The 14,919-nt window shown below is 38.5% G+C and overlaps 2 protein-coding genes across 2 annotated transcripts; both read right to left on the minus strand.

The window, feature by feature from the left end:
• Positions 1-6,521: 6,521 nt before the first annotated feature.
• LOC141277473 (endogenous retrovirus group K member 6 Env polyprotein) lies at positions 6,522-14,641 on the minus strand. Its single transcript, XM_073798558.1, has 2 exons — positions 14,486-14,641; positions 6,522-9,302 (listed from the first exon to the last, which is right to left on the minus strand). The coding sequence occupies exon 2, from the start codon at positions 9,250-9,252 to the stop codon at positions 7,267-7,269; it is 1,986 nt and encodes a 661-aa protein (XP_073654659.1). The 5' UTR covers positions 9,253-9,302; positions 14,486-14,641; the 3' UTR covers positions 6,522-7,266.
• Positions 12,961-14,397, minus strand: LOC141277526 (endogenous retrovirus group K member 10 Gag polyprotein-like). The gene has a single exon (XM_073798741.1). It carries the CDS (start codon positions 14,395-14,397, stop codon positions 12,961-12,963), a length of 1,437 nt encoding a protein of 478 aa, XP_073654842.1.
• Positions 14,642-14,919: the final 278 nt, after the last annotated feature.

Genomic DNA, 14,919 nt, shown 5'->3' on the forward strand with positions numbered 1-14,919 from the left:
ACATTATGTCATTAGGAAAATGCAATTCAAAACCACAAAAAAGAACAACAACAGAGGCTTCCCTGGTGGCGCAGTGGTTGAGAGTCCGCCTGCCAATGCAGGGGACGTGGGTTTGTGCCCTGGTCTGGGAAGATCCCACATGCTGTGGAGCGGCTGGGCCCGTGAGCCATGGCCGCTGAGCCTGCGCGTCCGGAGCCTGTGCTCTGCAACGGGAGAGGCCACAACAGTGAGAGGCCCGCGTACCGCAGGAAAAAAAAAAAAAAAAAGTACAACAACAAAAACATTTCACATTTGCTAGAATGGCTATAATTTAAAAAAAAAGAAATCTTGATCAGAAAGTGGAGCAAGTTGAATCTTCCATCACTGCTAGTGGGACTGTAGAATGGTGCAGCCACATTGAAAAACAGTTTAGGACTTCCCTGGTGGCGCAGTGGTTAGGAATCCACCTGCCAATACAGGGGACACGGGTTTGAGCCCTGGTCCTGGAAGATCCCACATCCACATGCCACGGAGTAATAACTAAGCCCACGTGCCACAATTACTAAGCCTGCACTCTAGAGCCCACAATCCACAACTACTGAGCCCACATGCCACAACTACTGAAGTCCACGCGCGTGTGCTCTGCAACAAGAGAAGCCACTGCAACCAGAAGCTCGCGCACCGGAACGAAGAGCAGCCCCTGCTCGCTGCAACTAGAGAAAGCCCATGCACGGCAACGAAGACCCAACACAGCTAGAAATAAATATAAATAAATTTATATTAAAAAAAAAAAGTTTAGTAGTTCCTTAACATGTTTAGCACAGTTATCATATGACCCAGTAATTTCACTCCTAGATATATAACCAAGAGTGATATAAAAATTTGTATACAAATGTTCATAACAGCATGATTCATAATAGCCAAATAGTGGAAACGCCCCAAAAGCCCTCCAACTGATGAATGGATAAACAAAACTTTCTATACTCATACAATGGAATATTATGTTAGCCATAAAAAGGGATGGAAGTATTAATACATGTTACAACAACAATGAACCTTGAAGACATGCCAAGTTGAGGCAGCCAGACACAATTCCTTATATCATCCAATTCCATTGTATTTGAAATCCCCAGAATAGACAAACTCATAGAAACTGAAAGTAGATTACTGGCTGCCAAGAACAAGGGCATAAAGAAGTGATTGGTAATGCTTTCTTTTCAGGGTGATAAAAATGTTCTAAAGTTACATAGTGTTGATAGTTGCAGAATTCTGTGAATGTACTAAAACCCACTGAATTGTTACTTTAAAAGGGTGAATTTTATGGTACATGAATTATATTTCATTAAAGCTCTTATTTTAAAAATCATTTATGCAAACTACTACAGTCTTATTAACTATTTTACAGTCACTTTCATCAAAAGCAATAACACAATACATTGAACACCCAGGAGGTTAAATAACTGGGGTTAAGAACATAGATTTATGATTACTTGAATGAATATTTGATACTATTATTCTTTGTATTACTAATATTACCTCTATCAGGGATACTGTGTCAGGACCATGTCCCTGGCCCTTGAGGTTCCTACAATTTTACAGTATATTATAGGTGGTTGATAAAAATGATCATGTTTATGTTTCCTTAATGAGCATATATATTAACTTTTGAAAAGTGTGTTGAAGATGAAAATATTTAAAGTCAGTATCTTGTCGTTTCATCTGTTTGTTTGCTAAAATTAAAACACACATAGAAACAAAACCCCCAGTGGCTTATGCATTTGAAGGTATTCCAAGGATAGCTTTAAAATGGGTAGGTCTGATATTTACAAAGCCCAGATCACCTTCTCTCCTTACTCCAGCTACCCTCCATGGACATTTTCTGTTATTAAATGAACAAATCAATTCCGGGATCTTTCATTCAGTAGCACAGCTCCCCCGACTAGATCCCCAGGCAGCGCTACAGCAGTGTCTAGGATTCTATCATCAAAAAGAACCAATGGCAACCCTGTAGGTCTACGTTTTCCCCAGATAAAGTTTTCCTTACAGGTGTTAACGCTCTTTTACTGCCAGATTGTTTTTTTTTTTTTTTTTTTTTGGATAAAATAAAAAAAGTAAAAATAACATACAAAGAATACTCATAATTTTTACCAATTTTTACCATTTTCTTGATTTTTAGTTCCTTCTGAGATACTGAGTGTGAGACTCAGTGAATGCTCCTCTTATGCTGATCTCATTATTGTGGACCTGAAAGATGGTCCTTCTACCTGGTCTGCAGACATAATTCAGGACCAACATTAGGTGTTTTCTGGTTTTTACGAAAATACTTTGTCTCTCTGAATACCTCTAGACTAAGTGATACTTTAGGCCACTTAGGTACATCCATTACAAGTGAGAACTGAGACATAAAAAACGATGAAAGTAGTATAGTTCATGGCATCTTGAACAACCAGATGGCAAGATGCAAATTTAAAGAATTCCACTCCTAGAATTCTAAGACCCTTTTTAGTTCTGAAAGTCTATTCCAATGTAATGATGCTGACAGATGATGAATACATCATTTTAAGTTAATAAAGTAAAAGGTAAGAGAGATAAATTGTCATTATTGCTATTATTATTACTATTACTAATGGCTTAAGGAAACTGTTGCTAAAACCACGGAGTTGGCTTTTAAGGGAATAACAGGTGGTTATTTTAGCTTTGGTTTAGATAATAAAGACATATATTCACATTTGCAAAGTGCTTTGAAAATGGGAAGTGCTCTGGGAGCATAAAATGGCATGTTATGAACTAAATGTGTCCAAAATTTATATGCTGAAGCCTGAACCCCCAGTATACCAGACTATTAGACAGACCCTTTAAGGAGGTGATTAAATTAAAATGAGTTAAGAATGGTCCCTAATCCAACCTGACTGATGTCTTTATAAGAGGAGGAAATTCGGACTCACAAAAGAGATACCAGGGATATGTGGTCTCAGAAGAAAGGTCATGTGAGGACACAGGGAAATGCCAAGACAGAGGCCACCACCAAAGAAACAAAACCTGCTAACACCTTGATCTTGGACTTCAGGGTCCTAGTATGTAAGAAAATAAATTTCTGTCGTTTAACCCACCCTGTGATATTTTGTCATGACAGCCCGAGTAGACTATACAGGACACTTAAGGGAATTCCAGACAGAGGAAATAGCAGGAGGCATGATTCAGCACTGAATAGTCAGGGGATAAAATGTAAGGCAAGAACTCCAAGAGAATAGACTAAAGAAGTGCGTAGGAGTCTTGTACTAAAAGGATTTTAACCCTGCACTTGGGAACTTTAATTTCTCATAGATAAAACCTAAAGCCGGGCAGAAGCAAAAAGAACTACAATCCTGCAGCCTGTGGAACAAAAGCCACATTCACAGAAAGACAGACATGATGAAAAGGCAGAGGGCTATGTACCATATGAAGGAACAAGATAAAACCGCACAAAAACAAACAAATGAAGTGGAGATAGGCAACTTCCAGAAAAAGAATTCAGAATAATGATAGTGAAGATGATCCAGGACCTCGGAAAAAGAATGGAGGCAAAGATTGAGAAGATGGAAGAAATGTTTAACAAAAACATAGAGGAATAAAAGAACAAACAAACAGAGATGAACAATACAATAACTGAAATGAAAACTACACTAGAAGGAATCAAGAGCAGAATAACTGAGGCAGAAGAACGGATAAGTGACTTGGAAAACACAATGGTGGAATTCACTGCTGCGGAACAGAATAAAGAAAAAAGAATAAACAGAAATGAAGACAGCCTAAGAGACCTCTGGGGCAACATTAAATGCAAAAACATTCGCATTATAGGGGTCCCAGAAGGAGAAGAGAGACAGAAAGGACCCGAGAATATATTTGAAGAGATTATAGTCGAAAACTTCCCTAACGTGGGAAAGGAAATAGCCATCCAAGTCCAGGAAGACGAAATTGAGCTATTTGTAATGAGGTGGATAGACCTAGAGTCTGTCATACAGAGTGAAGTAAGTCAGAAAGAGAGAGACAAATACCGTATGCTAACACATATATATGGAATTTAAAAAAAAAAAAAAGTCATGAAAAACCTAGGGGTGAAACACGAATAAAGACACAGACCTACTAGAGAATGGACTTGAGGCTATGGGGAGGGGGAAGTGTAAACGGTGACAAAGCGATAAAGAGGCATGGACATATATACACTACCAAACGTAAGGTAGATAGCTAGTGGGAAGCAGCCGCATAGCACAGGGAGATCAGCTCGGTGCTTTGTGACCGCCTGGAGGGGTGGGATAGGGAGGGTGGGAGGGAGGGAGACTCAAGCGGGAAGAGATATGGGAATATATGTATATATATAACTGATTCATTTTGTTGTGAAGCTGAAACTAACATACCATTGTAAAGCAATTATACTCCAATAAAGATGTTAAAAAAAAAAAAAAGTCAAACATTTGTCATTTAAGTTTGATTATCTACTAAGAAAAAACTCTGTATATATTTCTCTAGGTTTCACAAAATTAAAGTTTTTACTCAAAAAGTTTACATCTTTCCTCAGAACTTCAAATGAGTTTTTTTAACACAAATTATTTGTAACTCAATTTCTAGTCTCAGTTACATGGCTGAAAGATTGAAAATTCATTTTACTCAATGAACATCAAAGCAATACCAACAAAATGCTATAAGGAAAAAAAATTTCTAATTGCTATACATTAGAATGCCTTTGGAAGCAGCCGTGAAAATGGAGGCATACATATGACCTATACAATTTATACACTTTAAACATTAATATTTAATTTCTCTAAATGACTACTCAAATATGTAGGTATATACAGATAAAAATAATTTTAGCTTACTGTACATTAAAGATTGTAGTAATTTTTTTTTTATAAATGTGTTCATATACACGTTTTTATATAGGGATAGATATAAAAACAGTGATTTTTTTTTAAATCCCATTAGTTTACATAATATATAAAACTTTATTTCTTTTTCCTATGGTCTCGATGTGAGCAGTCCAGGTTATTGTGGCAGCTCTGCTCATTCAGGGATGCAAGTTTCTTCCATTCTTTAGTTCTGCCATTCCGTCCCTTATCCACATGGCTGAGACTGTGTTGCTACCACTTCTCTGTTGAAGCCAGTGGGCAGGGGGGAAATGAGCTTGAAAACTCAGTCCCAGAAAGGCCACAAATGAGTTTCTCAGTCCATTGATAAGTACTTAGTTACATGGCCTTACCTAACAGCAAGGCAGTGGCTCTATCGCTGTAGAAGAAACAGAACGTGGGGAACTCCCCGGCTGTCCAGTGGTTAGGACTTGGTGCGCTTTCACTGCCGGGGCAGGGTTTGACCCCTAGTCGGGAAACTAGATCCCGCAAGCCACCCACAACCCCATGGTTTTTATTTTATTTTTATTTTTAAAAATTAAAAAAAAATTCTTTTGGCCACCCGGCACAGGATGCAGGATCTTAGTTCCCCAACCAGGGATTGAACCTGTGACCCCTGCAGTGGAAGTGTGGAGTCTTAACCACTGGACCGCCTGGGAAGTTCCCCCCAATGTTTTTATATTTTGTGTTGTTACTATGGTCATATCTACACATAAACAATATGTAGGAAAACAAAGAATTGGCACAGGCCACTGGCTTCCTTCCACAGCTAAATTCTACAGATGCCAAAGAAATGAGGACAAAGTACATTCTATTTTTGTTGCTAACTTTAATCTTTCATTTCAGCATAACATTTGCTTTAAGTTTTGTTTTTATTTTCATTTTTGTTTTCTACTATAGAGAAAATAAAACATATAGAAAAGTAGGAAGAACAGTAATCTCCCTGTACCTATTACCCAGTTTCATTAATGATCAATATTCTGCTCTTTTATTTCATCTAATGCACCAAAAATCTGTTGAGTATTTTAATACAAATTTCAGACATATACCATCTAATGAATATTTTAATATGCATCTCTAACAGATAAGGAAAATTTTCAAATGCAATCATAATAGCATCATCATGTCCAATAAAATTATAATTGATCCCAAATGATCTTTCCTACACATTTTTTTTTTAAATCAGTAAAGTTTTTTTTTCTTCTTTGTAGCACTCTCATCTATTCTTGGTTAGAGAACAATTTAGTAATTTTCCTGGAGATATAAACCTATGAATTAGGCAAGTGAGGAGAGGAAGGCATCGAAGACAGTTCATCAGGAAGCATTTTTTATGTTCCAGCCCTCAATGCTTTGAACTGGTAGCATTCTTGGTCCCTGCAATGCAACTTAGCTCTTAATTATGAATTGTCTTTTTAATACTTCATCTGGGTGGATTTGTTTTCCAGCTATACAGTAAACTCACTGAAGCTAGGGTTATTTATAATGCCTTATTTTATACGGTACTAAACTCGACTGACCTCTCAACCATTGTTACCTCTTTCCAAAAATTCTTTGAAATCTCTCTTCTTTACTCATAACTATGTTTTCAGTATCATTTCAGGACACATATAAAATTTAAAAAGATAAAATCAAGTATCCATTTTTAACAGCAAGATTTCGGTTTATTTTTATAAACAGGAAAACAACAAAGCTTTCCCATTTGAGGGAAAAGTTTAATGTTTATTTTTCAGTCTGAGTCAAAATGAAAGTATAAAAACTGCAACATCAAAACCCCTATATCAAAATGTCAAGTGACCACTGTAGGATACTAGAGTAGGCAATTACTGAGAGATTGTCGGTTGCATTTCTCTCCCTCTTGTTGAAGAGCAAGGGCAACGAGAAAATCTAGAGTTCTTTTTCCTTAAAGAAACAAAAAAAAAACTACTCCTGAATAAATATGACAGAGGTCCTTTGTAAGCATCTTTTTATTCAGAAACTGCCGCAGACCAGCCGAACGAGGAAGACTGAGCCGACCAGGGTCAGAAGGGAAGGGGTAAGGAACTGAAATAGCACCGACGAATGGGGTCAGAAGGACCAAGACAACTGTTGGTTGCAAGGCAAATTTTATTGTGCTACAGTTGCAGATTATATAGACTAGAAAAGGGAAGGTTGCCAGACGGTGGTTTACATTATCTAATGACTGTCTCGGCTCAAGGTTAACTTCCCTGGGAGAAAACCCATAAACCCAGAATCATCAAAAATAACCTGCACATGAAGGGGGGAGACAGCTTTGCTTATCTCATTTTACATTCTTTCTGATCTCTGGGCCCTAGTGATTTATCTCTCATGGAATGGAACAAGGAAGGGAACAAGTAGGGACAGTCCCTTCGAGCAGCGGCAGCATGCCTGGCACGTCCGCAGCCTGCTCTCATGGCTGACTGCTTCCCACAGGTTCCCCTTTTTTATTTTTTAATTTTTGCTGCAAACTTATTCCATGAAGTTTACTGCCGAGAGTAGTATATTGTTGCATGAGGATACGAAACACACATGAGAAGATTATTAGCAATAATAGGCAAATTACGGCCAGGGTCATAAATCCTGACAACCTTCCAGTAATCCAAGACTGAGCGTTTAACCACTTTAAATGATCCAGTGAAGTTTGAATTACATCTTCTGGCGAAATATCATCAAGATGTGCATTTTGCATATCCTGAATTTCAGCATTTAACTTCTTAAGATCAAGACTAATATTATTATCTGACCAAACACTCAGCAGATGCATTTTTACTTTCTCCCATTCCCAAATAGAGCCATTATACTTATAAGGAGTAACACAAATCCATGTATACTTTGCATGACAAGCTAAACGCATCAATTTTAATGCTGCCATCTGATCTCCAATCCCCAAAACTGCGTTTTTAAATTCATCTAACTTGTTATTAATCTGTAAATCTATGTGACTTTGTAAAGATAAAGCAAGACTGGTATTTTGAGATAACTGATTAACAAAGTAAGCATCATTAATACGCTGTGAAAGAGCAAGACCGGCAGCAGCCGCAGTAGCAGACAGAGCAGCCAAGGCAAGTAAACTTACTATTAGCCACCCAAGAAAGCGTCTCGCTCTCCGCAAGGCTTTAGAGAGGTCCACCCATGCCTGTACTCCAGTATTTTCATACCAAGGTTCTTTCAGATGTACAGGCACCATAACATACAGGGGTTGCTTTAGTATAAGGACAGATTGCGTTCCTGCAGAAGGGAACATACAACTGCTAAAAATACAATTAACACAGCTAATATTATACCCTCCTTTGGAAGAATTAACAATGTTAACAGAACCAATCAAAAGTGTATATGGAGGAGCAACACAAGTTATAACATGTGTATTGGAATAAGTTAGAGCTAGTTTCCATATATCCCAGTTCTTCTGAAATGTAATAAACCTATCTATGACGGGAATAGAAGATATAAGAACTGATCCCTTGGTATAATCTACAGTACACCATATTTGGTTATTCCAAGATGCATTGCAACGTTCAAAATTGGATTCAGGAAAGTTAACGGTCATAAAAGGAGGAAATTGATTTTTTGATTTTCTGTTAAGAATAGTAACCTTATGTTCAGCTATAAGTATCCCTTGTTCTCCAGATAAATGCTTCATACAGAAATAATTTCCTGAATCTTCACCTGTAACCTTGGTTATAGTAATAGAGGAATCCCTAAGTGGTGAAGCGTATGAGATTCGACCTCTAATATTAATAGGTTGCCCATTTTTATACCAAATGATGGTATCCTTAAGATCCTCTCGTTGGCTGGTAGCCGGGCATGCAAGAGTAATGTTGGTTCCTGTAAAATGAAGGATGCCTGGAGAGCCTGACAAACCAACTGATTGATCCGTTTCCTCATAAACATCTGTATGCTCATAACTAATAGCCTTTACACATCCAGTTTCCAGATTCAATGGGCTAAGACAGACAGGATAGGTATTAAACCAGTTAGTATAATTTACAGACATATTGATTTGTTTTATATTCCCAATAAGAGGCCCATAAACAGTATCATTGTAAAATACAAGAAACTTTGCTTCAGACCAAGATATGGGTTGTAATAGTGGAGGATCAGGTACATAGGCCCAGTAAGTTGCTGCATTAACAGAGGGAACACATGAAATGGTTGCCAACATAGCCAAAAATAAAGTTATAGGTGTAACAGGATTATTCTGTTGTTTCACTAACTCTTGAGCTCGTGAAATCAATTGTTTAACTTGTCCCCAGGTTGGAACATCACTCCCTTGAGTCGTGCTGGCAAGTGGTCTCCTCTTCTTCTTTTTCTCGATTGATACGGTCACTGTTGCTTTCTTTGGAGAAATGTGAAGTTTCTGCATTTTCTTTATCAGTCGGGCGTTGCGATGAGCCATCTATCTGCTTCACTAGACGTTCAGGAAGCCAACAAGGACCAGGCGCAGATCTGGGAAAGATACACATGTGACCTTACCCCCAGATCAAGACGGGATCCAGACCATACCAGGTATTGGTCAATGGATCCCGCCAAAGAACTTCTGGAACAGATGTTGTCAGTGTTCGCTCAGCCAGCAATCTTTCTCCTGCAGAACGGCCAAATTTATCAACAGTCAAAAAATTTAAAATAAATAATGCATGATTCAAAAGGCTGTATGGTGTGGTTTCATATAATTCCCCCTTTTTTATTTTTTCAATAGTTAGTTTTAGGGATCTGTGTACACGTTCTACAATGCCCTGTCCTTGAGGATTATATGAAATACCCGTAATATGAGTAATTTGTAAGGAATCACAAAATTTTGCAAAAGCAGTACTGGTATAAGCAGGCCCATTATCAGTTTTTATAATTTTAGGAATATTCATAAATGCAAAACAATGTAATAAATGAGTAATAACATGTTTAGTAGCCTCTCCGGTCTGTGCTGTAGCACAGAGGAAACCAGAATAAGTATCAATAGTGACATGAACAAACTGTAATTTCCCAAAAGACGGGATATGAGTAACATCCATTTGCCATAAATGACTAGGTAATAATCCACGAGGATTAACGCCATAATGCGGAACAGGAAGGTGAGGTAAACACTGTGGGCATTGCTTAACAATTTGTCGGGCGGCTTCACGAGTAAGGGAAAATTGTTTGCGTAATGCAGCCGCTGACTGATGGTGTAAAGCATGTGATTGTTGTGCTGCTTGTGAAGCAGTTTGATCATAACTTACCATAATATGAGGGTGTCCAGGATATGGACCATAACAGTATGAAGATAATGAATGCAATACAGTAACCATTCATGATAAGAGGGAGAACGGAGTGAAGGGGTAGAAGCTTTAGCATCAGGAGAGGAATGGATAGGAAAAAAATTATATTTAGTACGAGTCAAACTATCTGCAGCTGCATTAAGTTTTGCTAAAGGACCAGGGAGATTAGAGTGTGCACGAATATGTAAAGCTGCAACAGGGCCATCATGAGAGCGTATGAGTTGCTGGAGTAGACGAAAAGAGGATGATAATTAAAGATCATTAGTATGTCCTATGGTCGCAGTCTCCAGAAGAAACAATAAGCTAATAAGATATTTACTATCAGAAAACAAATTAAAAGATACAGAAGGCAAATGTTTAAAAGCCATAATGACAGCATACAGTTCAACACGTTGAGCTGAAGTCAAGGAAGTTTGTTCAATTAGTTTTGTTCCATCGTCAATGATTACAGTAGCCACTCCTGAGGAGGACCCGTCTGTAAAAACCAAAGGTACATGTGGAATAGGGTGTTGCTGCATTACAGAAGGAAAAATGTAAAGATTATTTTTACTAAATTGAATTATCTTATCAGCAGGATAATGACATTCTAGGTTTCCTGGAAATCCTACAAGAGCAAGTCCCCATTCACTACTATGTTGAAAAAGCCGATTTTGTTGACTAACTGAATAAGGGATAATAATTTGAGAAGGTTCTATTCCTATAAGTTGTAAGCATCTACTTCTACCTTGCATCATTAAATTACTAATACGTTCATAATAAGGATTAATAGCCTTAGAGGGTGTAGTCTTCATGTGAATCCATTCAGTAACTCCAGTAGTCTGCCATAAAACAGCTGTGGACACATGGGGTGTTGGACAAATAATTAAAGAAATTGGCAGGTGAGTGTGTATTCAAGTTAACTGCACAGAGCTGATAGCTCTATTAACTATTTGTAATGCTTGGAAACCCTCTGGAGTCATGGAGCGTGATGACGAAGGATCTGAATCACCTTTAAGAATATCAAACAAAGGCTGTAGTTGAGCAGTAGTAAGTTTTAAGGAAGGTCTTAGCCAATTAATACCTCCAAGTAATTTTTGAAAATCATTTAATGTTTTTAAATTATCAACTCGAATTTGCAGTTTCTGAGGCCTAATAGTAGTGTTATCTATATATTTACCCAAATATAAAAATGGAGATTGTCTTTGAATTTTTTCTGAGGCAATGACCAAGCCAAATGATTGTTAAGGATTGTTGTAAAAACTGAAAAGCAGTCTCTAATAAAGAACTATTATCAGTGGCTAAAAGTATATCATCCATATAATGTATGAGATATAACGTTGGAAACCTTTTTCTCACAGGAGTCAAGGCCTGAGCCACATATTTTTGGCATAATGTAGGACTATTTGCCATGCCCTGAGGCAATACTTTCCATTGAAATCTCCTCATGAGTTCTTTAAAAGTTAAGGAAGGCAAGCTAAAAGCAAAATGTTTTCTATCTTCAGGAAACAAAGGAATAGTGAAAAAACAATCTTTTAAATCTATAACTAAAAGATGATAATTACGTGGTATGGCTGTTGGAGAGGGTAGGCCTGGTTGAAGAGCTCCCATTATTAGCATAGTTTTATTGACAGCTCTTAGATCCTGTAATAACCTATATTTTCCAGATATTTTCTTGATAATAAAAATAGGAGTATTCCAAGGGCTATTGGAAACTTCTAAATGCCGTAATTGTAATTGTTCCAGTACTAACTGTTCTGCAGCTTCTGTCTCCTTTGTGAGGGGCCACTGGTCCACCCATAAAGGGTCATCAGTCAGCCAAGTAATTGGATCAGCAGTGAGTGGAGGAGAATCCAAGGCCCCTAAGAAAAACCCAAACCTTGTCTATCATTTTTTATTTTCACATCAATAGGATAGGCAGTTCCTTGTTGATTTGTTCCCAGCCCTTTTGTGGGAAGAAATCCTTGATCCAACACCATATTAGAGACTTGAGAATTTGGACTGTAAAGCAATACTCCCATTTCTTTTAATATATCTCAGCCCCAGAGGTTTAAAGGCAGCCCAGGCAAAACATAAGGCTGGAAGTATCCTGAATGGCCCTCACTATCTTGCCATAATAATAACTGACTACTTTGCATAGGAGAAGAACTTTGTCCTATTCCTTGAAGTTCTGTAATAGTAGGAACTAACGGGCCAACGTTTAGGCCAGTGCATCTGCGTCATAACAGACATCAGCTCCAGTGTCTAACAAACCTGAAAAAAACCTTTCCATTAATGGTTAATTTCATTTCTGGACATTCTTTCCCTAGCTTCTGAATCCAGTAGGCAGCATTAGATGATCCAAAGGCCTTTGTTCCTCTCTTTTGATGTTGTAAAATTTGTCCATGAGGTACAAAGGACAAAAGTAGCAACTGTGCAATTTTATCACCAGGAGAAGTAGTTATTATATTTTTAGTAGTTTGTGCCATGATTTTTATTTCTCCTTCATAATCAGAATCTATGACTCCTGGCATAATAGTTAAACCTTTCATGGTGACACTACTTCTTCCCAATAATAGTCCCATCAAACCCTTAGGTAAAGGTCCATAGATGCCCGGAGAGAGGGCCTGAAGACCCATTTCAGGAGTTAATACATATCGGGCAGAGGTACCGAGGTCCAGTGCTGCGCTTCCTGGTGTTGCTCTAGAGAGCGAGGATATTGTATGTTTTTGTTCTTGGTTAATGTCTGAATGATAATTTGAGGAGGATACACAGACATCGCCCCTATTGTTTGTTGGGGCCGGGGAGGGCCCCGGGAGGAGTTTCCCGACAGTGGTGTCCCATCCTTGTGGGTCAGTGAGCGACAATCTCGTGCCTAATGTTTTCGCCTATTGCACCTAGGGCATAAACCGACCATCTGGAGGTGTTTGAACAGGGAAGGAAGGACTAGGGTTAGAATTAAAAGATCTACATTCTCTAGCAAAATGGCCTGCCTTTCCGCATTCAAAACAAGTCTTTGTTTTCTTTTGACTGTTTTTAAGCCCCACTTTAGTTAGTGCTGCAGCCACAGCAGCACCCTGTATATAAGCAGGCCCAATGTCCGCACAAAGGCGAATATAGTCCTCCAACGTTCCTCGTTTTCTCCAAAGTCGAATCGCAGCCTGACATGCATTATTAGCGTTTTCAAAAGCAAGTTGCTTAACTACAATTGTACCAGTGGGTCCATCCACAATGAGTCTCCCCACCACCTGTAACAATCTATCTACAAAATCAGCATATGGTTCATCAGGTCCCTGTCTAATTTTTGAAAGATCTTCAGTTTTATGAGCAGAAGGTAGTTTTCTCCAGGCTTGCAACGCCAGATGATTTATTTGAGGATATGCAACAAACGGATAAGTCAACTGATCTTGTAACGATATATACGGCCCTTCACCCACCAACATATGATAATCCACAGAAATATTATGGGAAGCATCCTTTTCTGCTTGTTCAGCAGCCCGTTCATAAAACTCAGACTTCCATATTAAATCATCTCCACCATTTAAACAAGCTCGTGCAATAGACTTCCAAACAGCGGGGGGAAGAGCTTCTCCTGCTATAGTGTCAACCACAGCAGTAGTAAAAGGAGCAGTGGGCCCATATTGAGCGCAAGCAGACTTTAAATCTTTTAATACTTTAAAGGGAAGAGCTTGATGCTCCCTAATAGCTTGTTGAGGATTATTAGGATCAGGTCTTTCTATGACAGGACAACAGAAAATAGGATCTTCTCCTCGTTTTATTGCTCCTTTTTGAGGAAGACAGTCCTTACTAATCTGTGGCTTTTTCACTGACTTATCTATCATAGCCATTAGAAAATCATCCTCAGGATATTCTTCTCTTTCGTGTTTAAAAGCCTCATCTGTTAAGTCGAAATATTCCTCTTCATCTGATACGTTAAAATTAATAAGTTCCCTAGATTTAGGAAGTGGCGGTGCAGAAGCCATTAAGGCAGTTTGATCTTCTGAAGAAGGCTTTTGTTTTTCTGACTTTACATTCAAATCAACACTATCATGAGAAGAATCTAAACATTCTTTTATCAGATTCCACAAACTAAATGTAACAACAGGAGTATGAGTAGGCCCTGGAGACTCATAATAATTTTTTAAATCTTCTCCAACTTTCTGCCAGATTTCAATGTCAACAGAGCCGCCATCAGGAAACCAGGGAGATACATCATAAATATTCTGTAAAAACTCAGTCAACTGTGAGGTAGAAACTTTATTACCCCGAGCTTTAAGCATCGAAAGTAAAACCTGAGCAAATAATTCATGCTCCTTTGAGCCCTTTTGTCCCATCTTATTTTACTTCTGACTATTGCCTTATGCCGGTACTAGTTTCACTTTTACTTGTGGCCACACATATTTTGCATAAGGGTTCTCTTACCTGCACTTTCTTTTTCTTTTAATTGCCTTCACGCTTCAGGTCCCTGTTTGGGCGCCACTTGCCTGCAGACCAGCCGGATGAGGAAGACTGAGCCAACCAGGGTCAGAAGGGAAGGGGCAAGGAACTGAAATAGCACCGACGAATGGGGTCAGAAGGACCAAGACAACTGTTGGTTGGTTGCAAGAGAAATTTTATTGTGCTACAGTTGCGGATTATATAGACTAGAAAAGGGAAGGTTGCCAGACGGTGGTTTACATTATCTAATGACTGTCTCGGCTCAAGGTTAACTTCCCTGGGAGAAAACCCATAAACCCAGAATCATCAAAAATAACCTGCACATGCAGGGGGGAGACAGCTTTGCTTATCTCATTTTACATTCTTTCTGATCTCTGGGCCCTAGTGATTTATCTCCCATGGAATGGAACAAGGAAGGG

Source organism: Tursiops truncatus, chromosome 21 (genome assembly GCF_011762595.2).
Source record: "Tursiops truncatus isolate mTurTru1 chromosome 21, mTurTru1.mat.Y, whole genome shotgun sequence".
Lineage (NCBI taxonomy): Eukaryota > Metazoa > Chordata > Mammalia > Artiodactyla > Delphinidae > Tursiops > Tursiops truncatus.